Below are 27,794 nucleotides of genomic sequence, written 5' to 3' on the forward strand. Positions count from 1 at the left end.
AATTTATATTAATTTTNNNNCTTTTGAAAAAGAGGATTAAGTAAGTATACAGTAGACCTCCCTATAAAACGGGTTCATGTAGTTCAGATTCCTATATGACGGCAAAAAAATTGCGACTGTATTTGTATAAACACACTAAAAGAGACTCGTATAATTCAGTAAAACATCATCGTTGACTTGTGTCGTGACAGGATTGGTCAAATCTAGACCAATAGCAGATATTGCACAAACCGTAGAGTTTAAATGAGCAGCGGACCTACTAAAAGCCATTTATTATTTAAAAGCCATAAAAATTATATTTATATTACTGATGTCTCCAAAGTTCAGCAAAGTTTTCGCAGAAAAATAATTTATCAGGAAGCACGCGAGCGCCATTTGATGCACCGCTCCACCATGAAAACAAGCTTAAGCCATGGCATCGTTGAACGGTGCACACTCAGTAAGTAATCTTACAATTTTTTGTTTATATCATAGATTATATGGATTATTCCAAAAAATTATACATATTTCGGAAATGTTGAGTTGAATTAGTCTAGAATCAATTAATTTTATGGAAGAAAACCTTTCAAACAGCCAAGTCTGTAAACTGCATACGTGCCGGGCTGTGATTGGCTCATGTATTTAAAGACTCTTAGAACATCAGTTTCATAAAGAACGGAATGTATCTATCGTGTTATAGGTGGGTAGACTGTATAAGTATAGGCGGCCCTCAATAAAATAATAATAAATTGTTTCTCCAGCAAATGTTTTTAATAATCTTTTGTCTAAAAGTATTTAAAATTATTAAGATTTTAAAAAAATTATATTAATTTATCAATTGATGCAACTGAAGGCTTTCATACATGCTAGTTAAATGGAAGAAATAACATTTTTTTTAATGGTTTCAAAATATAATATAAATATTACATTGTTAAAGCTGCAAATATGAAAATATAGATGTGTTTTTTTAAATCAATAATCATGAAATGTTGTATTTTCAGTTAATAAAAGTATCAGTTTATATGGCAAATCATTAACATAAATACAAGCAAATCTTATGTAAATAATAGTGTGAATGTGTAGAAAAGTTTTTAAAATTTATATTTAAGTAATAAAAATGCTTTTGTATGTATTTAATTATAAATTTAGCTTAAAAATTATGTAATTTCAAAAACAATTATTTAATAAAGGTGAAACTTTTATATAAATTTAACGTTGATGAAGAGTTTTTGAATTTTTAATTTGTAGATTGTGCTGTAATGTATATTATGCAGTTGTGTGCGTAGCGGGACAAAAAGTGTGTTAAATTGGTATTGGTGTAATTAATTAAAAATTTGCTTTACTGAATATTAATTCTGAAAGTTAAATAGTTGTTGTTATATGATTATAATGTATTTTTGATATAAAAAAGTGTTTTTCTATGTAAAATTGCTGTTTGTTTATTAAATTATGGAATTTTTCTTACAAAGGAAATGTTTCTATGCATACGTACACAATTGATGTTATTTGACTTAAAACTGTAAGATAAAGTTTATCTAAACTTCTAATATTGTATTTATTTATAAAAGCATCAGGGAAACTGTAATAAACTAAACAATTTTGCAATGGAACAAATAATATGTTACAAGAGAGAATACTTTGCATCAAATGTTAAACGCTTCTCATGCTGAAACTAATTTTTGGCATCGGAAACAATTTTGTACTTCACAAACGTTTTTGGGCTCTTCCGGAGCCTGCTTTGGAGGATCCCAAAAACATTTGTGAAGTGCAAATTTTTTCTGACACTAGAAATTAGGTTTAGTGTGAGAAGTAAATAATATGTTATTTTGATTGATATTATTATTATTATAATTTATTACCTTCTGATTGTATTTACAATGCAATACTATCTGTAACAAGATTTGCTGTTTACAGATATATTATTAATACTTATTAATATCAAATATGAATTACAAAACATTACAGTTTTGTTATTGAAGTTGAATATTATTGTTTTCCTTAAAGGATTATCGTCATTTTTGAAGGAACAAGGCTTTTATAAAATGGTTAGTGAATATGCATTTAATAATTTTAAATCAAATATGTAGCCTTATACAAAAAATGCAGGTAAATTCTATATTCAATAGTGCATAGAAATTATATTCACTATTCTTGAATCTTTCTTAAAATGGAATCAAAAAATTGAAGATTTAGTTTGATACAGTGGAGAAAGATTTAGATAATTCAAGAACAGTTTTTCATTATAAATGAATAGATTAGTTATGTAAGTTCAAAATTATAAAATAACCACACAGAGTAAATCCTTAGAACTGTTGAAATGTCAACTTTTTAAAGTTGTTATAACATTGTTGTATTTGTTACTGATTTATTCATTTCTACTATTTGCTCTTGACAATTATCTTTACATAAAAGATTTAGCTTGCTCCTGCAGCTATAATGATGTAGGCTATATTGACTGAAGAGGAGAAACATTCTGTTTATTATTAATTCATTTATTTTACACTTATTATATCAGACAGATATATAACAAAGGTATACATATACAGTATACATGCATATATCTGATATAATAAGAGTTGTCAGAACTGCATTTTACATAAAAAAAAAAATAGTGTAGCAGAATTTGCTTATTGTAATAAGAGTTTTAGTTGTACTTATCATTATCTTCATGTAATTAGGTGTTTTTTTAACTATTTTTTTTCTACTATCAGTCTTAATATGTGGTCGATAACACACATTTGTTATCAATCTTAATAAATGCTTTAAATGTTATACATAAATTGTTTTCATATTATTTTTATCATTATTTGTTTGCAGTAGAGTAGTATAAATCGCCAGTATATCATATTTCAATTATATGCTTGATAAATTACTATAATTATAATAATAATAATAATAATAATTAATAAATTTTGATTAATAAATTTTATTCATTTTTAATTGTTTTAACATATTCTTTTAATGTCGGAGTCAATCTCCACTAATTGTATTCCAGAGATTGCTTGATTACAAAACCTGAGAGATAAATTGACTCACTTAGTCCAAATTAAGACAAATCTTATATTTTTGAATCAACATAATTTTTTTATAATGTTAAAAAAGTTTTTTTAAAGATAACTAAAAATATAGTTTTCTTTTACATTCAGACTTTCTTTGCTTCATTGAACATGTTAGAAAAACTATAGCATCCAAATTAAAAGAAAAATTGCTTTGGAAAGCATGAAAATTGAAAAAATGTAAGTCATCAGAAATCAAAAAGATATTGTGAAACAAATTTTTATTTTCTAATTATTATATTCTTTCTTTTATATTTTCAAATAATTTTTATTGCTTTCTTTCATTTTATATTTATTGCAGAAAAAATAGTATCATGTATCCTAAGTGACATTTGTATAGCTTCTGTATAGCCAGTGGCGTGCTGTCATTAGAAGCGGTGGATGCGCCGCTTCCCTTGTATTTTCTAAATAATAAATACATATTAATTTTAATTATATGAAAATAATCGCACAATATTTTATTATAACCGCATTATGTATCTTATTACAAATTTCTATACTACACGTGAAAAAAAAGATAAGATTGCTATTGCATATTCGAATATTAGTGGCGGAGTAGCGGAGTGGAAACGCTGTATTGTCAGCATCCAAAAAGCCAGATTTGCGCACGTGCTTTACAGAGCACTGACCTCACTCGGTTTAGCTGGCAGAAGCCTAGGACCTCGGGTGGCTGCTACGCGTATAACGCATCCAATTCTATCCAGGATCAGTTCTGGGCTGTTAGCCGCCTGTCTGCTAGGTATTTGGCCGCCCTCGCCCGAATACGTGAATCATGAGTAGATTTATAACTTAACCCAACCAATAAGAATTTATCTGTATGTTTTTATGATAGTTTTCTGTATAGTTGACAGGAGTTTAAAAAAATCCGTTAAAATATTTGATATTTTTATTCCGCTCTCCCATTTCATATTACTTATGGATTTCAATGTTAAATCAGTGATATTACGATTTCGTATGTCCCATCTTTAAGGGACGTAGAAAAAAAACGTGTACAATTCTTGTATAATGTTAAAAAATTAACTGTTACTTTGACAGCATAATTTACAACTAAATTTATTGAATGAGAGAGATGCACCAGGTACAGAAAAAGCTCTAGAATTTATTTTCCTTAAATTTATGATTTATGTATCCGTTTGTCATAAAAATTTGTCTTTCCACTTTTTCCTGAGACTACAAATATTCAAGTACAAAGTAACCGGTTTCAACTTATTTCTACTTAAGAAGTAGTTAAATAATTAAGCGATTAGGGAATTGGGGACATAAACAAAACCCTGATGAAAGAGCCAAAATTTTACTTAAACAAACGCTTAACCGAACCAATCACTAGCCAAGTACAGTGGGGACTAATTTCTTCGAAATATTAGATGTAATAAAGACAGACATTTTTCCAGTTCAACGAGAGTGACCGAAAAGTTGTAATTTGGAGATTTCCGTGGACAACACCTGGTCCTAATTAGTTAGGAAACACGAATTAGTTAGAAAACAAATGACGGACAATCTATTAAGTTTATCATATTTAGACTTTTACAGCTATGGTGAGAAAAGTTTAAAATTTACAAGAACCCTGTTGCGTCTTTTGAGGTATATTAGTGATGCGACAAAAGAAGCATTTGAAATTGACCGGTATTGGCACCCTCAGGATTTGGCAGCCCGCATGCATGTACTGTACACAGTGCACACCTAGTAGGACCATCTATGATTCCACTCGTAGGGAGCTATTTGACTAAGTGGTTAAGATTTAAAGAGTAAAGAATATTTTGTGTTATTTTTATGTACGTTTCATTACAAAGCTATTAATTTTCTTTAAAAGTATATTTGTACAATTGAAGAATGTTTTGTACCAGGTATGTATGTATATCCACCACACATTCTATTTCACCAAGTAAGTTTTTATAATTTTATTTTTAATTTTAGCCCTTATATCGTGGCTAGCGATTCAGAATGTTATTACAATATTGAAAATTTATTTTTAAAAAGTTTTGGCTCGAGATCATATAATGAAAAAGAAAACATTATTAAAAGAGAAAGGTCAATGCCTAAGTTAAATATAAATGCTTCAATAAAAAAATTTGTTCGACCTTTTCACGATAAAATGGCTCCATAAATGCATAAAAATGCAAAAATTGTTTTGTCGGCTTGCCTACTATTTTCAAATGAAATTAGTGTGTGGAATAAGAATGGCTTTGACAATTTAGCTGGCAAAAGACACGAAAAATCGTCGATTCTTTCATATTTGAAGCAATTTGGAAATCGAAGCGGAATAGAATTTAACATTAGTAAATAATATAAAATAAATATTGAAAATTATAATGAGATAGTTACAGTTAATAGATATATTATATCTAAATAAATAGATGTTATATGTTTTTATCAACATATAACATCTGTTTATTTAGATAAAACATATACAAGGTCTGTTCAAAAAGTATTGGACCTTTGGTCGGCAAAAATAAATTTATTGATTTTGAGGTACGAAACCCTAATCCCCTTCAAAGTAGTCTCCTTGGTAATGTATACACTTCTCCCAGTGTTCCTGCCATTGCTGGAAACACTGCTGGAACGCATCTTTTGGAATGGCCATCAGCCGGTCCGTCGGATTTTGCACGATGTCTTCTCTCGACTAAATTCGGGTTCCTTTTAGTGGCATTTTCAGCTTGGGAAATAGCCAAAGGTCACACGGAGCGATGTGGGGAGAGTACGGAGCGTAACAAACCACAGGAGTATTGTGTTTGGCGACGAAAGCCCGAATCAGATGCACAGAATGGGCAGATGTGTTATCATGATGGAGCTGCCAAGTTTTGATCGACCACAGATCTGGTCGTTTGCGTCGCACTGTATTGGAAAGACGACGAAGGACCTCCTGGTAGTACTCCTTTGCAATGGTTTGGCCTTGTGGTGCATACTCACGACACACCACCCCACGAGAGTCGAAAAAACTGTCAACATGACCTTTGATATTGCTGCGGACCTGCTGTGCTTTTTTTGGCCTCGAGGATCGTCCCCGAAAGCCTGCTGAATCTTGTGAATGGTTTACGTTTCGGTATCGCCAAGGTTTTTGGCAAAATTTGATGTAATATCGCTGCTCACGTTGTTCAGTCATTTTCCAGCTTAGTGGAATCCGACGAGAGCGCACTACATGACCTCACTCATAGGCCGATTGCCAACGACTGATGCTTCCTGCAGGCGGGAAAAAATTCAGGGCTGTGCATGACTGTCCCCTCCACAACTCCACTAAAGGAGTCACTCATAGGCCGATTGCCAACGACTGATGCTTCCTGCAGGCGGGAAAAAATTCAGGGCTGTGCATGACTGTCCCCTCCACAACTCCACCGAAGGAGGCCTCTCGCACATCATTGGTTTACACAGAAAAAAAAAGGTCCGATACTTTTTGAACAGACCTTGTAACATTTATCAGCATTTAGAGGGCATATGGAATATATTGGATCTAATAACAGAGATAATTATATTGAACTTGTTTATTTATTAAGTACGTCAGATAAATAATCTATTAAAAATACATTTAAAGAAAGAATTAACTGATTGCCCCTGGAAGTCGGCTTCTTATAGAAACACAGCTTCTCTATCATCAAATGTCATGGCATGCCATTGTGTATAGCTTCTACATTTTTGTCCTCTTGACTATATCTTTGATTGCATTTAATTTGGTTTTGTGTACTAAAAGCTATGTCATTAGAACTTCTTCGTGCACACCGGGGTGTATAATAAACAAAAACGTACTTGTGCCTCTAACCGGTGTGTACACACTGGTTAGAGGCACGAGTAAGTACGTTTTTGTTTATGTCATTAGAATTTGGATATTAAATGCTCTTATGAATCAATTAGGTTGATGGATGTTGTCCTATACAGGGTGTCAGATTTCTACAACTGGAAATTTATAATAATTTGATAAATGCTTTTGGCCTGATTTAAGGCCATCAGGTTGAAAACTGTCACAACATGAATTGCATTCTATTTTGGAATACTGATTATCTATGATGCATACACCAGATTTAAACATTTTTAGAGTGTACAACAGTTTGATCTTCAGCAAAATTGGGCAAAAATTTAAAATTAAAAACACTAACTTTGAGATTCTCCTAGCAGACAAATAAACATCCAGAAAAACAAATGATTTTAGATTCTACACATTCCATTTTTTGAACATCAAATCCTAAGGCATTTAATTTCTGAAATTTATAACCTGAAGCAGATCGTAGAAGTAGATTGAATGCTTTTGTTTTTCTGAATTTTCATGTCTGCTGGGAGAATTTCAAGGTTACTGTTTTTAATTTTTAAAATAAACAGTATATAAAATTCAAAATCTGTAATTACAGATATTAATAATTATACAGCTTATTAAGACACTATAAGCTCATTATATAAAAGGGTCAATAATAAAGTCATTTGTGTTAATAAGCTTTATAACTATTACTATCTGTAAAGTATAGGTTTTGAATTCTGTATACATTCTAAACACACTTGAATCTGGTGTATGTATCATAGATCTAATTGGTGTTCCAAAATAGATCTTATTAACCAGGCCAAAAATGTTTGTCAAATTATAAAAAATTTTTGCTGGAAAGAAGAAAAGATTATTCTTTAATATTTAAACTATTTCCTGTTTGTATTCTCCATTTTCTTTTCTACAACTGGATTAGATACTTAAAAACGATTTAATTTGATACACTCCACATTTCACTTTCCCAAAAAAAGTCTATGGCCAATATACCAAGGCAGATAAGGTGTCAACCTACCATTCTGAAAATCCAGGATTGAATCTGGGTTCCCAGAGTGGAAGGCTAAGTGATATTTTGAGCCTTTAATTTTCTATTGGCTATTGATATGCCTCAAAACCAAACTTATCATAATGACCAAAATGATTTTAAGCTGACTGTTATTTCATTTCATTTTTATTGACTCTAATATGCATTTTGGACATATAACTCCACACAGGAGGAATTGATACAGGTGCTGCTCCGCTCGCACTTTCCGTGCGATGAGCGGTCCGATGATACCGAAGAACAGAGGCGGCTTCGAAGTGACGCGGAGTTGCCTGTTCTTGAGGCCGAGTTACCCGTGCCGGTGTCCGAATCTGAAGTAGTCCATGTCGTGGGCACGCTAAGGAAGAGGAAGGCACCTGGCGTTGATGGGATCACGGCCGAAATGGTACAAGTTCTGCAGCATGAACGTCCTGGCCTGCTCCGTGAGCTGTTTCAGAGGTGTCTGCAACTGGGTCACTTCCCAGTACTGTGGAAGCGGGTGCGACTTGTGTTTATTCATAAGGAGAGGTGCCCGAAGGATGAACCGAAGTCTTATAGACCGATCAGTCTCTTGCCAGTCCTAGGGAAGGTTCTTGATAGAATCCTTAGTGACAGAATATATTACCACTTAAAGCGGAAAGGGCTGTTGCACCCACATCAATATGGGTTCTGGACGGACTTGTCTACCTGCCAGGCGTTACATCATGCGGTTTCTCTGGTTTGCCAGAACCACCGGCAGGGCCTCCACACGTCGCTCATTTCGATGGACGTCGCGGGGGCTTTTGACAATGTCTGGTGGCCATCCATCGTGGGTGAACTGAGGAAGGCGAACCTGCCGACCACCCTTGTATCGCTTTCCAGGAGTTTCCTGAGTGACCGCGAGGTAATCTACGAGACGCCGAGTGCAAGACATACGAAGATACTGGAGAGGGGCTGTCCCCAAGGATCCTGTATCGTGCCTTTTCTTTGGAACATTCTAGCGGACATGGCACTGCGACTAGTCCTTCCGGACAATGTCCAGCTGCAGGCATATGCAGACGATCTGTTGTTAGTAGTTGCAGGTTACAGCCGTACATGGAGAGTCGCGGCAACGAAGCAATAGAACAACTCGTTCGCTGGGGAGAGCTACACAAGCTCTCTTTCAGCCCCGAGAAATCGGAGGCCCTGACGGTGGCCCGGTCTGGAGTGTTGGCCCGCCAACCAATATACCGGATCCGGGGAAACCCCATTAGAAGTGTGAGTGAGATTAAGTACCTGAGTGTTACCATCGATCAGACACTATGCTGGACGCCCCATCTGAGGAACGTCCGCGAAAGGACGAACCTCATGATAGCAGCACTATCAAGACTAGCGAGACAGGACTATGGCTTAGGTGGAGAAGCGCTCCGCACCATCTATAAGAGGTGTGTGGAGCGAGTCATCTGCTATGCCTGTGGAGTTTGGTGGAAGGACACCGCCAATGTCAAAATGAGCAGGACGCTGCTCACGATCCAAAGGCCCGCTGCCCTGCGGATCACAAGAGCTTACAGAACTGTGTCTACGGACATGGCCCTGGTCTTGGCCGGGCTGCTCCCGCTGCCCTTGGTAGTCAGCCAAGAGGCGGCCTTCTACAGAACCACAGTAGAAGGATTAGAGGCAACGCATTGTAATCAGAGGTACCCAGCCAGACTTAGGCATAGAGTAGATGTCTTCAAAGTCCATCCGGCCCAACGGATTGGACTCGGCTGGGAGGTTGGTGAACTGACTGGTACGGGTGTTGAAATATACACCGATGGCTCAAAAGACGGCAGCTTAGTAGGTGCCGTCTTTTGAGCAAGTGTACGAACAGTCAGTCAGATTGAATGAGGAAGCGTCAGTGTTCCAGGCTGAACTGGTGGCCTTGGTGGGGGCGTCCCAGTGGATCCTATTACATCCGGGTCCAGAGCCGGTCACGGTTTACTCTGATAGCCAGTTGTCGCTACAGGCTTTGAACGACGGGTACCATCGCGATTCGCTGGTACCAGAGATCAGATAAGTGCTGAGGGCGAGGCACGAGCGACAAGTTACCCTGTGTTGGGTCCGAGGCCACACTGGGATCCTGGGTAACAAGCATGCCGATCAGCTAGCAAAGGCGGGAGCTAGTGGTCCTTTTATAACGAGGACGGTTGAACCCTTGGCTGTTTATATCAAAGGTACCTTGCGGAAACGATCAATGACCATCTGGCAAGAGCGCTGGAATCAAAGTACAGTAGGTAGATCAACCTACGCCTTCATGCCTGTAGTTGGCCTCGCTCCGGTGTGTTGCAATAGGCTCACGACTCAAATACTGACCGGCCACGGGAAGTTTCCCCACTTCCAGTCCCGTTTCGGGCAAGGAGATGGTAGATGCTCCTGTGGGAGTTCTTGCGGTAACGCAAGACATTACGTACTTGACTGTCCTCTTACTGAGGATTTCCGCCGAGGGGCCGACCAAGTTGACTGGTCTCGGCCACCTGAACAAGTACTTCGAACGCTAGCAGCTAGTAAAGGAAACTTAATGAAACTAAAGGAATTGATGGAAATGATCATAGACTTATGATCTATGTGTCTAGTGGACGCACTGGGTTGGGCCCCCTCTTTCTTGTAGGGAAGGGGACCCCACTGTCCGAAATATATTTAATAAATGAAAGAACTATTAATTAGTCAGTGGAACAAATAATTAGTCAGTGGAATAAAGTGCAGTTTCAGCTGCACAACCTAAAAGCTATGTCACGTTAGCGAGCTAGGACCTAGTTCCGCGGACGGGAAACCGGACGTTCTACAGGGCCCAAAGCTTTGTCGTTTAAAGGTTTTAGCGGCAGAATTGCCGTAAGTCAATGACGAAGGAAAAGACATAGTCTCTCAACCCTGTAGTGCCAATCTGGCGGGGCAGGGAAAGAGATCCCTATCCGGGAAACATTCCTTAAGAGACTTGGACATATAAATTCATCCCTCTTCAGTTGGATACAATGTTAATAGCCAATAGAAAATTAAGTCATTCAAACAAGAAGCAAATTATATTGGATTGTTCAGAAAGTAATTTTGTTTTTTTATTACTGGAGGAATTAGATGAATTTTTCCAGCCAATTTCATTTTAAACCACATTTTCATTATATATTTTGACAGCTGACATTTAATGACTTATTTGTAAAAAATTTTGTTTGATTCTGTACAATTTTTTGTTTTTGGTGTCCCATCAAATATGGAAAATCGAAAGCATCATTTTTGGCATATTTTGCTTTTTTATTACCAAAAAATCAAAATGCTGTTCAAGCAAGAAAAAAATTGTGGTACATGTATGGAGAAGATGTGTTGAGAAAAAGACAGTGCCAAAACTGGTTTACAAATTTTGTTCTGGCAATTTCAATATTGAAGATGCATCACGTTCTGGATGGCCAGTTGAAGCCAATGAAAACAAAATAAAGGTACTAATTGAAGCAAACTGCTGAATAACAACATGTGAAATCACTAAGAGATTAAATTTGTTGAATTGAACCATTTATGAGCTTTATTTTAAGAGCATGGAACCCATGTGAAACCCATATATCAAGCTTTGAAACAAAACCAATTTGTTTCAAAGCTCGATATATGGGTTTCACATGTTCTTAAAGAGAGATGCTCTCTTTGATGGGATTTTAAGGAAATTTTTTTTTGAGCTATTACCAGACAATTTAACAATTGATTTAAAAGTATACTGCCATTGAGTAAACAAATTGAGTGATATCATCAAACAGAAAAGGCCAGAATTGATCAACAAAACAGGTGTAGTGTTTTACCATGATAATGCCAAATTTTACACAAGTTTGGTAACTCGTCAGAAACTGTTATAACTTAGATGGGACATGCTATCACACCAACCATCGTCAGATTATTACTTGTTCTGGTCTTTACAAAATTTTTTAAACTCTAAGATAGTGTTTCTCAACAGGGGTGGTACTGCCCCATGTGGGTGTTTTTCCATGTTCAGGGGACGATAACAACAATTTATATTTTAGGGGGTAAAAAACAATTTTCTGGGCGATATAGTAAAACATTATATTAAAAATAATTAGATATTTTATTCATTATATCGTACAATAATTAAACAAATAACATTATACTAGTCACTAGTCTATTAAATGCAGTACGAATTTGGCGTTAGCCTTGTACCTCGGCATCGGAATTTTGAAGTGAAGGGGGTGATACTATGTTGAAGGGGTGATGATTTGTTAGAGGTTGAGAAACACTGCTGTAAGATGTTTACTTTAAATGAAAATGTCAAAAATTACTTGGATCTGGTTTTTGTAAGCAAACATCAAAACTTTATAAATGTGGAATCATGCTACTAACAGAAACAATGGCAACAGGTATTTGACCAAAATGGTCGATATATAATTCAATAAAATATTTATTTATTTATTATAAAAATATTGTGTTTTTGCTATGGAAAAAAACGAAATTACTTTCTGAACAACCCAATACTATGTTGAGCCTTGTCTTCCACTACTCAGCTGTTTTCTATTGTGAGTCTGGTCAAACCCATGATGGGTATAGAAGATAAGCACTCTTAGTGCTTTCAGAGGAGAAAAAGTTTAAAAAACCCCAAAAACAGTAAAATTGAAGTTTTTGGCTTTTTTAGTTAACGACTGACTGACTGAATGAATGACTGGATTGATTTGAAGAAGGCAACACAACACATGGAAACTTGGGAAACTGGCTCAATTTAGGTGTTTAGGTACCAAACACGTACACTGAACCAATATAATGTGTGGTACAATCGACGAAACAAAAAACAAACGTTTTTGAACCTCTTTTAGGTTCTTCCTCAGGTTCCTTTAGATTTTAGCTCGTAAATTCGATATTTCAAATAACTTCGTTCTTGCGATCGAACGAAGTTTTTTGTTTCGTCGATTGTACCACACATTATATTGGTTCAGTGTACGTGTTTGATATATAAGTGTATGATATATAAGTGTACCACACATTATATTGGTTCAGTGTACGTGTTTGATATATAAGTGTGGTGAGTTGTGAGTTTTTTATAGTGTTTAGGTACATTAAGAAAACTGAAAACTTAATGTGGCCAGCCTATTGGTCAGGCATAAACCCATCATCAACTACTAGTGTTCAGTAGTTTTATCCACTCAGCCAGTGGATTAGTAATTAGACTAGATTTTGATTTAAAAATTATAGTTTTTGTATGTTTTTTTTAAACAAAAGACAATGGCTCTACACAAAGTGTTTGTGACAGAAGAAGGGAAGGGAAGAAGAAGAGGAGGGTGAGAAGATAGAAAGAAGAGAAAGAAAGGATCCCTCTGTGCAGTGTACATAAGGTTACTACTTTCTCTAAGTTTAATGTTGATTTGCAATTTTTAGGCTGAAAGACCATAGGTCTAAAAGAAAACCTGAGTTATATAGCATACACCAACCAGAAGTGCAGTTACATATGAGCTGTACATAGCAAAGTTTAATGCTTAAAACTAAAGGCTTCAAACTTATACTAAAATAAAACAGAAACTAAGCTAGAAGCCCTATAGGAAGCAGAATAACCTAACTGAAACAATCAGGAGAAAAGCAAATATATAGATAACTTACATTTAACTTAGCTATAAGTTAATTTTAAGTTAATTAAGTTAAGTTTTAAGTTAGTTAAGTTAAATTTTACTTATTACTAACTTAAAACTAGTTATACTAACAAAGTTAACTTATTATTAAACAAGAATACTGACAAGGAGAACAACTCAGACAGACTAGAGCAGTGATGTCCATCCCTTAAGGGCTTTGCTGTGGGATATGAGTGAAAGTATGTGATGGTACATTGTATGTGTCTGGATGACTTACTCTGGTGTTTATAGTCAGTTGTATCCCTCAAAAATTGCCACTCTCCTTAAAGCTATCCTAACTGTTCATGTACCTATTGTAATGGAAAATTAAGTGGATATGTGTTTGTTCCTCATGCAGCCCACATTCACAGTGCGGGTTGCATGAAAACCCAAAGTTGAACCATTGCAGATATTGCTTGAATTTGCCATGGCCTGTAAGAAGCTGAGTGAGGGAGAGTTTTCATATGATTATAAATATTTGAAAAACTTTGGTTTAATTTAAAATATTTAATGGTAAACCATAGCTTTCTATGGGAAGGATATGGAATAAAATATAAAAATAAACCTAAGGGAAAATTTGCTATTGCCATTATGAAGCACAGGCATTGAAAGATAAAAATAAAGGACAAATTGTGTTTTTTCTTGTTTCAAGAAGTACAGTTTAGTGAAAATAAAGGATTGTCCTTTGAAATAAAAGATGTCTGGCAACCTAACCCTAAATTACTATAATATGTAAATGTTCTTTTAAAAAAAATTACAATCAATTAATTATTATATTAAGTTTTACAAAAAAAAATCTTAAAATGTGTTACTAGAAAACAATTTTTTAAAGTAATGTAACAGTTTGATTTATCAAAAGTTCAAATAAAAGCTTTTAACACCTAGGCTTTACATTATTTGAAAACGTAACTGAAATAGAAAATGGAAGTTGAATTATGTAAAATCCAGTTTTTACACTTTCAGTTTTGCATAAATCAAGTGAAGACAAATTTGAAAATATTTTTATGTTTCTGTTCAGTTTCTCAATTATAATTTAACTAATAGGCAAACAAAGCAGTTTTTAAATGACATCAACAAATTGTGAGCCATCTCATTGTGTGTGTGTTTTGTATGTGATCTCTTTCTTAACATTTTTGAAAATAGTACAACAGAAAATCTGATGCTGAATTAAGACTTCACTTGTAATTGACAGGAGCATCAAACCAACCAAAGTTTTCTGTATTTTGAAAAATCAGTAATTAGTTTCAACAGTTGCCACAAAAATTATCTCTCTATTGTTTTCTGATATTTAAGAGCTTAACAAAAACTAAATTAAAATGATTACTTAATTTTATTAGTGTTCTATATAATTTTTGTTTTTAGGCAATATGGAGCCCAGACCCTATAATGCATAAATTTTGTTGTTTTCAACAAAATTTATGCAAAATTTAGTCTTATTTTGTTATAGTTCATCCATTTATAGTTACGGTAACCCAATTGGCAAAGCCAGAAACACATGTTAAGTCACTTTTTAGGGTACACAATAGCAGCCAATGTCTATAAGTACTGTCAAATGGGTAGGCTACTGTACAATACATATATTAATTAAGGACTGAATGGCCAAGTGATCAAGATAGCAGTCTACTGCTCGGGGGACCCAGGATCAAACCTGGATGGGTCAAAAAACCACAGGAATTTTTTAGGTGGTGGACCGTCCGGATACATTGGGCCCTGTCCCTCACAACCTGGCCCTATTGTGGGCATGGCTGTGCCTATTGTGGGCATGGCTGAACCTATTGTGGGCTATCTGAAGAAAGGCCCTCTTAGTGCCCAATGGGGTGGAGAGTTAAAAAAAAAAGTATGGTACTGTACATATACATGACTGAGACTTAAACATTTTAATTTGGATTGAGCTCAATCAAATAGCTCTTCTCCAATAAGGTTTATGACTATTTACTTTTGGCATTTTGTTTTTTTAGCTATATTTTTTGTCTGAATTTTAAAATTTGTCTCCTTTTTGGAATTTCCTCAAAAAATTGGTTACTTCATAAAAGAAAATTACCTACCAACTCTGAACACATTGGACGGTCCTCTGGCAGAAAAACTGGCAATGAGAATATTACATTAACCACAAGGAAATGAAAAAATGGGGACAAACGGAGACAAGACTTCTTTCCAGGGAGAAAAGCAGGGACACATCCTTGCCGGGGACAGAGAGTCAAAAGCAGGGACTGTACCTGGAAATCAGGATGAATGGTCACCCAACTGTAGTCCTATTTATTTAACCAATTGATAACATTAATTTAAGTGATCTGCCATCAGTATAGACTATTTTCAGAGTGATTACAATAAGCAGATTCTACTACAGGTGATTCTTTTTCTAGAAACCCAAAATTTCTTGATAATTGTGTACAAAGCTGCTTGGATATCAGAGGGAGCCATTTTCAGCATCTGGTTTAGGAAGGCCTATTTTGCCAGAACGTAAATGCATGTAAATTTTCAAAGGAAACAATAAAGCAATAAAAAGTTATTGAAGAATGCTTGGGTTTCTTAGCAAGAGAATCATCCTATATAATTTATTACTACTAAGTAAAACACATTTTTTTTGTAAAACACTGCAAAAATAATTGCAGTTTTCCACCATTAACTTTAAAACAGTATATATCAACTTAGAATAAAATTGAAATAAGAACCATTATAACCTACACATTTTTGCCAATAAGAAACAAATTTATCTATTCCAGTAGCATAGAATTTGGAAGTCCTGGAACCAATAAATTCTTCAAAGGCATTTTGGACTCCTGCTTGGTTGTAGAAAACCTCTTGCAGGAAGTTGCCAAAGTACTTAAAAAAAAATGATAATTGGTCAGAGAGGTCTGGTGAGTAAGCTAGGTGAGGTAGAGTTTCATAGCCCATATTTTTCAATTTCTGCAGTCATTAGTGAGACGTAGTTGCCATATAAAAAAATTGGTCTTATTTGATTGTCCTATGTCGGATGTAAATGTTTCAGTTTTTGATGCTTGTAGATTTCCTGACAATACTTCTCTGCTATGATAGTTTAATCAGGATTCAAGAAGTTGTGGATAATTCCACTTACAGATCACTAAACAGTGATCATAACTTTCTTTTGGTGCTGCTTCGGTTTGGGGAAGTGTTTTGGTGGTGGTTCATCATGATCCAGTCATTGTGGAAAGCTGTTGATTATTGTACAGAATCCATTTCTTGCCACAAAGCAATCAAGAAATGGGTCATTTTTGTTGTACAAAAGAAGCATAGAGCAAATTTCGTAATGGTGAAGTTTTTGATATTCATTCAGCTCATGTGGCAGCCATTTGTTGAGCTTTTTTGATTTTCCTATTTGGTGAAAATGTCTACTGTCGAATGGTTAACATTAAGTTCTTATGCAACCTCTCAAATTGTTTTCTGGAGATCAGCTTCAATAATGACCCTCAATAGGTTGTTATTAATTGCAGAAGGATATCCATGACCTTCCTCATCTTCAAGGCTCTTGTCTCTGTTATGAAATTTTTGGAACCAAATGTTGAGCTGTATATTCACTAATTGTCTCCTGGCCAAATGCTTAGTTGATATCGTGTGCAATTTCCACTGCTTTACATCCCATTTTGAACTCAATAAAATTGCTCAAATTTGCATTTTTTTTTCTATTTTTTAATTTGGCAGTATAAAATAAACAAGAATAAACATTAAAACAAAACAATTAGTATAAATCAGTAGGGGGCACTTTGTACTTCAAAATGATATGTTACATTAATTAATATAATTAAATAAAATTTTAGCCCAAAATAAGCCTTAAAATTTAAAATAATGAAAACTGCAATTATTTTTGCAGCACTACTATGCATATGTAGCTAGAACTATTTCTAAGACTAACAGCACAAAACCTTTCTCACTAATTTCTAGCCTTATTAACTGGAGTACAAACATTTTCGGCCTTCTTAATAGGCCTTCCTCGGATACACTGTGGAGCGTCGGTTAGAAGAAGTTTAAATGCTGCCAATGTTTACCCAGGTGTCGTCTTACCTGTGACGTCTTCGTCGATGATAAGTATACGATACCGAGGGAGAAAAACTACATACTTTTGGTAAAGAAGGGAGGTGTGCAGATAGGATACTTGCTAAAGTTGGGGGAAAAAATAACATACTTTTGGTAAAGAAGGGAGGTGTGCAGATAGGATACTTGCTAAAGTTGGGGAAAAAGATTTTAGAGTAAGCGCGCTACGTACAGGAGATGCACAATCACCACAGGGGGTTAGTGGGGAGTGATGTCATAGTTGAGGCCGTAAATATTCAACGTTACCGTAAGAAGAGGCGTGCGAACGACCATGGATGGGAAGGGGGGGTGTTACGATTAGAAGGGGATGGGGAGGAGGGGTTACGCTTAGAAGGTAGAATTGGAAATAAACGCTACAAGTAAAAAGCGCTAACGGTTGCACGCGGTGAGGGTGGGATGGTCTATTTATTTCAAGGGGTTGTCGAAGAATGATTTCCAAGCAGAGGAGAGCGAGTCCGCATCTCTGCTGTTGATACAACCGTCTTTGAGGGATTGCTTAAATATTTCGATTGTTTCGACTGTTCTAAGCTTGGTGCGGTCGTGCATAGGAATAGTAATCCTCGCCTCTTCCCATTTGGTCATTATACCAGGTTCGCTTGCAAACTGGGCAAGGGTGGAAGTGAATTTTTTGTTGTATGCGTCATACTTGTGCTCAGTTATCCTCCTTCTAAGCGATCTATTGGTTGAGCCAATGTATGTTAGCTTCTTGTACGGGTTAGATCTGCCGTCCTCCAAAGGGACGGTGTAGACTCCTGGTCTCCTGGCTTCGCTGCATTTGTCCTTGGTGTTAGCTAGAAGGTTATAAATCGTAGGGTTGTGTCTGTATGCGAGAGTAGCGTTGACCTTTTTTTGCTATGAAGTTATAGGCCTGGCTCGTTCTAGGGTCAAAATCGACGGTAATGCGCTTACCTTGTTGCTTTAGAGGTTTAGAAGTGGCATCTCCGGTTGTTAAGCATCTATGAGTTTTTTGCGCAAGCCTATCGATAAACTTACTGCTGAAACCGTGGGCTGTGGCGATGCGCTTGATGCGTTGGATTTCTCGTAGCGCGTCGTTAATGCTAGAGCAATGGGTAAAAGCTCTGCGGATAAGAGCCCTGAAAGCGGACATTTTGTAAGTAAAGGGGTCATTCGAGGTTGCAGGGATAAAGAAAGATTGAAGATTAGGCTTATGGAACACACTAGTAGTTATGCAGCCATGATCCAAGAGGATATTGAGGTCCAGGAAGTGGGCCATCCTGTCATCCTGCTGGTCTAATTTAAGCTTAAGTCCAAAAGGGTTGTTGTTCACAATCTGAAGAACGGTGTTCAGATCCGGCTTGGACTTCCAAATGATAAGAATGTCATCAACATAGCGCGTATAGAGAACGATTTCCGCGTTGAAGGACTGTAATACTTGGTTATCCAGTTTTCTTACAATTAATTCGCAGAGGTCTCCAGAGAGGGGGCTACCCATAGGTACTCCCCTTTCTTGAAGATAGATTCGTTGGTTGAAGGTGAAGAATGAGGTGTAGCACATAAGGTGGGCCAGCTCCAACACCTGCTTGTGGTATCCAGGTGGAGAGGCTTGGAAAAGGAAATCTCTAAGGGCACAGAAGCACGGTTCCAATTTAATGGAAGGATACATAGCTTCAAAGTCGAGAACTGTAATAAATTCCTGATCCTTCAGAGCGATATTCTGCAATTTAGTGATGAGTTCCCGCGTGTTCGAAACGGCGTAGTTATAATCTTTCAAATGGCCTTTAAGGAGCTCATGTAGACCCTTCTCAATAGGTAGGGTTGGAGATCTTGATTTGTCAACAATCGGCCGGATTTGCGTGCCTGGTTTATGGGTTTTAGCATAGCCGAATAGCCTTGGTATCTCGGGTGATTGCATGGTCGCGTTCCTTAGATGCAGGTGTTTAGCTAATGCTGAGTTGGTGAACCTGGAAACCCTATTTTGGAGCTTGTCTAGATATCGTTCATCTATTGTTCGGCATTCTGTAGAACTGATGTATTCTTCGAGCAACTTAGTGTATGTATGTTTCTTCATAAGAACAACGTTTCTGCTTTTGTCTGCTCTTGTAAGGGTTATTTCGTTAGTTTGGAGCCATTCTTTACTTTTGCTTACATTTGTCCAGAATTCATTATCTTTGTTGTCTGTTTGCTTGATTCTTTTGCTGAGAGCTGTGTTCCACCTAAAGAAATCCTTATGTTGAGCCTTAATTGGCACAAGCAGCCTTTCAATGTTCGGAATGATGGTATGCGCTGAGATCTTCGAGGGCTTCGGAGCAAACATACCACCGAAAACGTTTGTAGTCCAGTTAATAAGGCTAGAAATTAGTGAGAAAGGTTTTGTGCTGTTAGTCTTATTTTTGCAGCAACTTAATAAAAATTTATTTTACTCATGTGCATTCAAAAACTGTCTTTAAGTATTTATAAATATTTATATTTAAAAATAATCTAAATTTGCTAAAATAAATTAAAAGTACTTGTATAGAATACTGTACTTAACATCTACTTTTTGTCCCCCACTAAAAATCACAATGGAATTTGCAAATCACTGGCAAAAAGTCCCCGCAACGTACCAAGGCCCTGATACCTTGATCATATACTCAACTAAGACATTCCAAAAATTTCCTCAGTCTTCTACTGTAATTGGCAAATATCTTTTCAATTGCTTTGTTTAGGGCTTTGGAAGAGCTACTCATGTAGCTCTGAGCCAGTTATGCTGATGCAGCTAATAACAATTACAATTTGTGATGACCAACATCAGTATTCCACAGAAGAATTTAACTTTTTATCTTTATAAACATCACAGCCTGTTCATAGTAAATTCTGTAACATTTTCATTTGCTTTAATCTATGTGAAAAACATTTATAGCTACCACTGGAGAAATTACTTTTGTAGGATTACTTTTGTAGTTACATAACTTGTTATCATTGTTCTCAAAGTCCCGCTAGCAGTAATTGGACAGAAATTTGAATTCTCTTAATGGCTGTGATACTCTGTGTTGTGGCACTTGCACGAGTAGTTTTTCACAGGATGCTAGAATTTGAATGATGAAAGGAAGTATGTGTGAAAGGCATTTAGGGTATTATTCTAACAATTTAACACTTAACATCTTTAATGTTGTTGAAAGTGCAAAGAATATACAATAAATTTATGTTATTTTTCTTGTGTTTGAAAGCTTATAACATTGAAATACAGTTCTGAAGTTCACATCAGTGAATAATTTGGTATGTGATGATTTCTAATTTTTATTTTAATTCTCAAATAATTTTTAAGCCTTTTGGTTCTTCATTGGGAATAAAATTACGGAATGAAGGACGGACTGAGAGGAACTCCTGATGATGAACCAAAAGACTTGAAGTGTTAGGATAATAAAGATAATGTAGTCATCTTTATTATCCAGTATGAAGATCAGATGTTGGTTAAGCAATCCTATATAAAAAGAAAAAAACAAATGTTACGTTGCTGATTTTTAAATGGATGTTTTCAATAGAGCAGTGTTTTTCAACCTGTGGGTTGCGACCCCCAGGAGGGTCGCAAAGCCTTACACGGGGGTCGCGGGTAAAAGAAAAAGACAAGTGTTTGTAGGTCCTACACTACTATAAATAAAACTACAATTTCAGTGAGAAGGCTTTGCGTTTTTATTTTAAAGTACAATTGGTTTTTCGATCGATATTTAGGTCTCAACAGAAAGAAAATTAAATATGTAGTTTTTAAAATCACTGATATAGTTTTAATATGGTCTTGGGGGTCGCCAGAATTTTTTTAACTTCTAAAGGGGTCGCGTATTCAAGAAGGTTGAAAAACACTGCAATAGAGAATGAGAGATGCATTTGATTCAAAGACATTTTTTAAAATTAATTTGAAACATTGTTGGAATTGAAAATGGAAACCACATTCAGTTCAAAGAATTTTATTTTGGAGAGAGAATTTTAGAAATAGAATGGAGATTATAGAAGAGAGATAGAACCTTCAGGTTTTTCATCCTCTCTTCAAAATTAAGGGAGCTTAAAGAACTGCAAGTGATTATATGTCATGTTAATTGTGCTCCTATAGATGAGTATGTTGTAAACTTTTCCTTCAGTTTGTTAATGTGTTGATTATATATTATTGTATTCAGTTTATGAGTTATCACATTAAAAGTTACTGTGCCAATGCACAGTAACTTTTAGTATTAGCTTAGGGTTGAAAATTTTAACTCTCCAGAAAAGCAGTTTTTTGGAAGAATTAAAATAAATTTATATATCACCCACAGCATTCACTAAAACTGGAGCAAAAAAGGTCTACTCATCTCCATTTCTTGGACATTGATATAAGATTTAAACAAGGAAATGTATGCACAGGTGTGTACTTAAAACCCACTCATGCTCCTCTCTATATACCATCTTAGTCTAATGACCCTTATAAATATAAGTTATTGGCATTTAAGGCACTCATCAGAAGAGTCTTTTTATATTGTACCAACATTCAGGACAGCCTCAAAGAGATTAATAGAATTAAAAGTATTTTAATAAATTTGGGTTATAAAACCTCTCTAATTGATGGGTCAGAGGTTACAAAGAAAATAAAGTTAAAACATATACTAACTTCAAAAGAATTCACATACAACAACCAATTGGGAGGCATTGTGAATGAGCTAGCTTCTTATAAAAACTTGAGAATGATCTATAAAAGAGCACTCAATATTTATAATTTACTACAAAATGAAAAAGACAATAAAAAAGAAAGAGAAATCTAGAGTATATAAAATATCATTTAAGAATTTCAACAGTTAAGAATTGCAAAAGATTATGTGGATGAGACTTGAAGAAATCTTGCAGTACATCTGAGGGAACATAAGTAAAATGTTGAAAAAGGCCACAACAACACAATCTTAGTGATTATGGCACAGAATGAAGGAGCAGTTGTAAAGTGGGAGGAAGCAAACATCATTAAAACAGTGCATTCTCCATCCATTGCATTGGTTTTTTAGGTTGAAAATGTTAGTGTAATAAAAACTTTTTGCTCAGCAAACATTAGGTGGTATAGTGATTTGATGTAAATTTATATATTTTATATACAGTAGGTCTAGTAATGTCATTAGATAAAAGATATTACTGCCCATAATTACAAAACAAAACACTGATAAAAAGATTAAAAAATACAAATATATAATATTTGTTAGTTTTTATAACATTTTTTTACATTTATTTTTAAAATGACTAAAATCAACTTCCTAAAAAGTAAAACTAAATTAGCAATGTTGGTAATAACTTGATTACTAGAAGAGCTATATACAGTTAAGCAGTACAAGCAAAGCAGAACATGATGTATTTATTCTTACTCTGTTAGGAACTCTTAATGCAAAAAAAAAAGGTGCTATTAAAAATATTTAAAAAATAAGATTTTATCAAAGTATGAAATATGACAACTTAAGTTTGGAAAAACTTAGTTTTACTGTGGAAACCTCTCCACATTTATTTGCTGGCAAATTATAGTTTACTTAAACTTAGATAAATCCTATTTAATTTAGTTGTTACTCTCTGCATCATCACAGGGACCAGTAGTATAATGTATGTACTGTACCATACATACAGGACCAAGAAATAGGAATAGATAGAATTACCTCATCAGTAGATGCAGGGATGATATGTGGTTCTGAGGAGTGGTAGCCTCCAGAAAAAGTTTTTAAATTTAGAGATATTTGTTGAAATTTTTTTTAAAGGAAAAGGTATTAGATAAAATGTCCACCAATTAATTCCAACATTTTGTATAGATCAGGGACAATGATTTATGCAGTGTATTAGCTAACCAATGGGTTTCTGACCAATGAGAAGCCAGCCAATGGAGACACAAAGGAAATAAAGAGTGCATGGACCTGAAGAAAATGGTATTAATTAAGATATAAAACAGAGATTCAAGACAAAAGAAAGTAAATAAATTAAACATGTACAAAGTACCACAAACATGCTACAGCTGTATCCTAATCCTACAAATGTATCCTAAATGTGTGATAGAACTACCCACAGATTCTCTTTCTTTCTTAACGTAAGTGGAAATAGGATACAGTGAATGCAGAATTCGATGTTTGAGATATAACTTGACATAAGGGTAGCTAGTGTCAGAGACTGCTGAAATAATATGATGTAATTCCAGCAATTTTTGTTGTTTGAGAAGGTATAGAGATAAGCTCTACAGATCAAAGCAGAAAGAGTTTACATGTTAGAATAAATTATTATTGGCATATTTGTTTTCATATAAAAGTATATTGATAGTCAAAACTTTCTCTTAAGAATGCAGCAGATGCTAAGCAAGCCCAGAGAATTCGCCCCTGGTGTTGACTGTCTGTTTTCCCTAATCTCTTGCTGAGTAGCTTGTTCAGCAATTGAGTTATTGTATGGCAACTGGGACAAATACAGCATTCAAAATTTTGTTTGAAAAGCAAGGTATTTGAAACTGTTTATAATTAGTTCTAAAATTGTAAACAGTTTGTTATATATGTGTGATTTTTAGATTGCAGAATTTGTTGAATTATAAACCTGAAGTTTACAATTTAATTCTGCAGTCTAAAAAGTTAAAATAACCACTACATTGTTAGCCAGTGACCTTACTATTGTTTTTTAAGTTACTTTTGTTTAAAACTGTACACTATTAGCATTTTTTTTCTAGATTTTCCATTAGAAAGCTCATCCATTTATTGGTTAGAAGACTTGTAAGGAACTTGTAAGTAGAAAAAGATCTCTCTCTGTTGAAAGATGCCATAGGAATATACTTGAAATTAGCAAAGAATGATGTTACTTCTTCTGGTAATTTTGTATCAGTATATCCACCAGCTGTATTTTCTGAATTGACAATGAACTGTAATTGTTCTTCAGCAAATTGTTCATCTTAACTTCTATGTCACCACCTACAGATGATATTCTCTTATGCACATCTAACATATTTAATGATTTCTTCAGTAGCATCTATATTTTTTCCAGTTTTTTTTTACTCATTTTGCTCTATGGACCTAAGAGGATCTTTTTATCAAACCCATTATGGGATTATGGGTTTGGTCAGGCTGAGAATGGAGCAGCCAGATGGTGAGGGGCAGGACCTAACATATTCAGGACAAACTGCTCATAAAGAATTTCCAATAGTTTTTCATTCTGTCTGAATTTGTTCCTGGGTCTTCAGAGTTATAGACTAAAATTGCACTATATAGCACTTGAAATATACATTTTGCATGTTGAACATGCAGAATATGCAAAAACTGGGAGCAAACTAAGATATATGTGCAGCTTCATGCACTATAAAACTTCTCATACTGTGCCATCATATTGTGATGGGTCCAGATAGCTAACTCCCCAACCACTGCATATAAGCAATAAAAACACTGCATTGCATATAATTCCCAATCTTAGTCATCATCCTTTTTCTCTATACAGCAGAGTCTTGAATCGTGGACCGTGGTCTGCATCCAGATCACAAACACATTTTCTCTGGACCTCAATGTTTCAAAGGACAATCATTAATGAGGATAGCAAAGTCTTGGTTCACCAGTTTTGTGATGAAAATTAAAACCAACTTTAGAACAAGTTTTGCTGTTTTCAAGAAAATAAATAATAATAATAATAATATTGTATTTACTCGCATATAAGATGAGATTTTTATTAATTTTTCACTGTTTCAAAAACGTAGGTTGTCCTATATGTGCAAGCGAAGTATTCTTTTTGTTTTAAATTAAAAATATAACAAAAAAATGTTATATTTTTAATTGTGTTGTCACCTGTGGACATTTTACACTATTATACATATTTGTGCAGAGCTGTATCCTACAAAGAAAGGTCATCTCTGCAGTGAAGAATGGTTGTTCCAGTGATTGGACATGGCGAGCAAGCAAGATATGATTAGTATTTGTAATGCAATTTTTATTTTATTAAATTGTAATTTCTGCCAGCCCTTTTTTACAAAAAAGTATTCTTTTTGTTTTTGCAATAATTTTTGTGAACCATGTATTCACATTTTTTACTGGATTCTCACCTTCTGGTGTTTAAAAACAAAAGTATTTCATCTGGGTCATTTGAATTGTTCTTGTCAGGAGTAAAGATGAATAGCAATAGGAAAAGCAAAACTTGAATTCCAGAATTACATGGGAGTCTGATATAAGTTTAAATTTATTCCCATGTGAAAATAGGTGATTATTTGGAGAAACTCTTAAGTGTAATTGACGAAGAGTGAATTTGACTGTTAAGAAGTAACAAAAAAAGTTCCCAATTGTCCAGCTTTACGTGAACAAATTATGTTGTTGATTTTACAAGAGTTTACCTTAAAGTTTAAAATGCCAGTAATTTTTGCAGGACAATGTGTGCATTTACATGCATTTGATATTTTATGTGTGATTAAACAAAATAAAATTAGAATTGTACTGTATTAATAAATTTAATTTTCTTTATTTTGATCTTTAAAGTTACACTTTGTCTTATATGTGAGTAAATATGATAATATTAATGCAAACTTTGTGCAAAGTTTGAACAGTAGTGAAACAGATTTTTTAAAATATAGTAAAGTTGTCTTGAAGATGGAAATGATTGCATTTAAAGACGACTTAATTTTAAAGGATAAATATGCCAAAGTTTTAAATAATCTTCAATGTCTTTGATTCTGTATTAAATGTGTGTATGATAGTAAATACCCAGAACTAAAAACATTTACTGTAAAACTACATACAATGTTTGGATCAACATATTTATGTGAAGCAACATTCTCAAAGATGAATGTCATAAAGAATAAATTTAGATCTTCACTCGTTGAAGTCCACTTCCATGACCCACTGACAATCAGTTCAAATTTAGCAGATATTCCAAAGTAAAAAATGTCATTATTCAAACCAATCATCAGTATAATAATTAATGTCTGAGCAAGATCTGGAGCATTCTGCAACTCTGACCATAAGCTACTAAAAGCAGAAGTAACATTAAAACTCCATACAACAAAAATATCAAAGATCAACCCAAGACTTGAGACTCCAGCTTGTTCAATCTTACAACAGACACTCCAAAATTTAGACCCTCCATCCTTTACAAACAACCCAGATGATTTATGGACACAAACAAAAAGTTTAATTTTAACTGGAGTACAACAATGCACCAAACAACATTGGCCACAGAAAAAGAAACATTGGATGACAAGCAGTACCCTTGAATTAATAGATGAAAGGAAAAATTATTAACTTTAGCAATTGTTGTATATGAAAAGAAGAGCTAGACAAAAAAATCAAAAAAGCTTGTAAGAAAGACAATGATTATATCGATAGTATATTCAATGAAATTGAAGTCCATGCAAATAATAATCAGACTCATGAACTATATGATAAAGTTAGATATCTAGCAAGAGAGTTCAAACCATGCACAAAAATAATTAAAAATGATGAAAATGAAATCATAACTGATGCAGAAGGGATTGTGGACGTCTGGAGGAAGTATTGTGAGAAACTTTATAAAGACGCTGGACAAATAAATGGTAATGAAATGTTAACTTCAGAATGGATGGACAGGGGAAGTTGAACCATTTATTCCTAAATCAGAGGTAGAAAAAGCTATAAATACATTAAGAAATCACAAAGCTCCGTGACCTGACGACATAACCTCTGAAATTTTAAAAGCAACGGGAGAACTGGGTGTTGACATATTTCATAAAATCTGCTCCTTAATTTGGAAATCTGAGAGATGGCCAGAGGAATGGTGTAAATCAATATTTATTCCAATTTATAAAAAAGGTACACCAACAGACTAGTAACTACAGAACTATCAGCCCAGTTAACCATGCCAGTAAAGTAATGCTCCAAATAATTAATAACCATTTGAAACCCTTCCTATTACCTGAAATAGCTGAAGAACAGTTGGGGTTTATTCCTGGTAAAGGAACTCGTGGACAAATCTTGAATGCTTGACAAATCATTGAAAAAGTTTAATGTCAAAGTTTATCTTTGTTTCATAGACTATACAAAAGCCTTTGATTTTGTAAAATGGCACAAATTGTGGCCTGCTCTCCAGAACATGGAGTCCTACTCCATCTTATTTTGATGATCAGAAATTTATATGAGAATAACTCTGCAAGAGTAAGAGTTAACAAAACTATGTCTAATACATTTACATCTGAAGCTGGTGTAAGACAGGGATGTATTCTTTCCCCTTTATTCTTTAATGCCTATTCTGAAATAATAATGAGAAGGGTATTAGATAACTGAGATGAAAGCATTTCCATTGGAGGAAGACATAAGGTTAACCTGAGATACACTGACGATACACTTATTATAGCATCCAACGAATCAGAACTTAAATATATTATGAAACGTCTTGAAACTGAGAGCAGGGAATATGGATTGCTGATTAATGGAAGTAAAATGAAAGTTATGATAATT

The 27,794-nt window shown here is 34.7% G+C and overlaps 1 protein-coding gene across 1 annotated transcript; it reads right to left on the minus strand.

The window, feature by feature from the left end:
• Positions 1 to 18,223: 18,223 nt before the first annotated feature.
• LOC111636326 lies at positions 18,224 to 19,699 on the minus strand. Its single transcript, XM_023381548.1, has one exon. The coding sequence runs from the start codon at positions 19,697 to 19,699 to the stop codon at positions 18,224 to 18,226; it is 1,476 nt and encodes a 491-aa protein (XP_023237316.1).
• Positions 19,700 to 27,794: the final 8,095 nt, after the last annotated feature.

This window comes from Centruroides sculpturatus, unplaced genomic scaffold (assembly GCF_000671375.1).
Source record: "Centruroides sculpturatus isolate CEXI.00-Female unplaced genomic scaffold, Cexi_2.0 scaffold1051, whole genome shotgun sequence".
Taxonomy (NCBI): domain Eukaryota; kingdom Metazoa; phylum Arthropoda; class Arachnida; order Scorpiones; family Buthidae; genus Centruroides; species Centruroides sculpturatus.

Excerpts from the sequence above, each read along its gene's own strand:
- LOC111636326 (XM_023381548.1), bottom strand. The coding sequence starts at position 19,699 with ATGTTTGCTCCGAAGCCCTCGAAGATCTCAGCGCATACCATCATTCCG.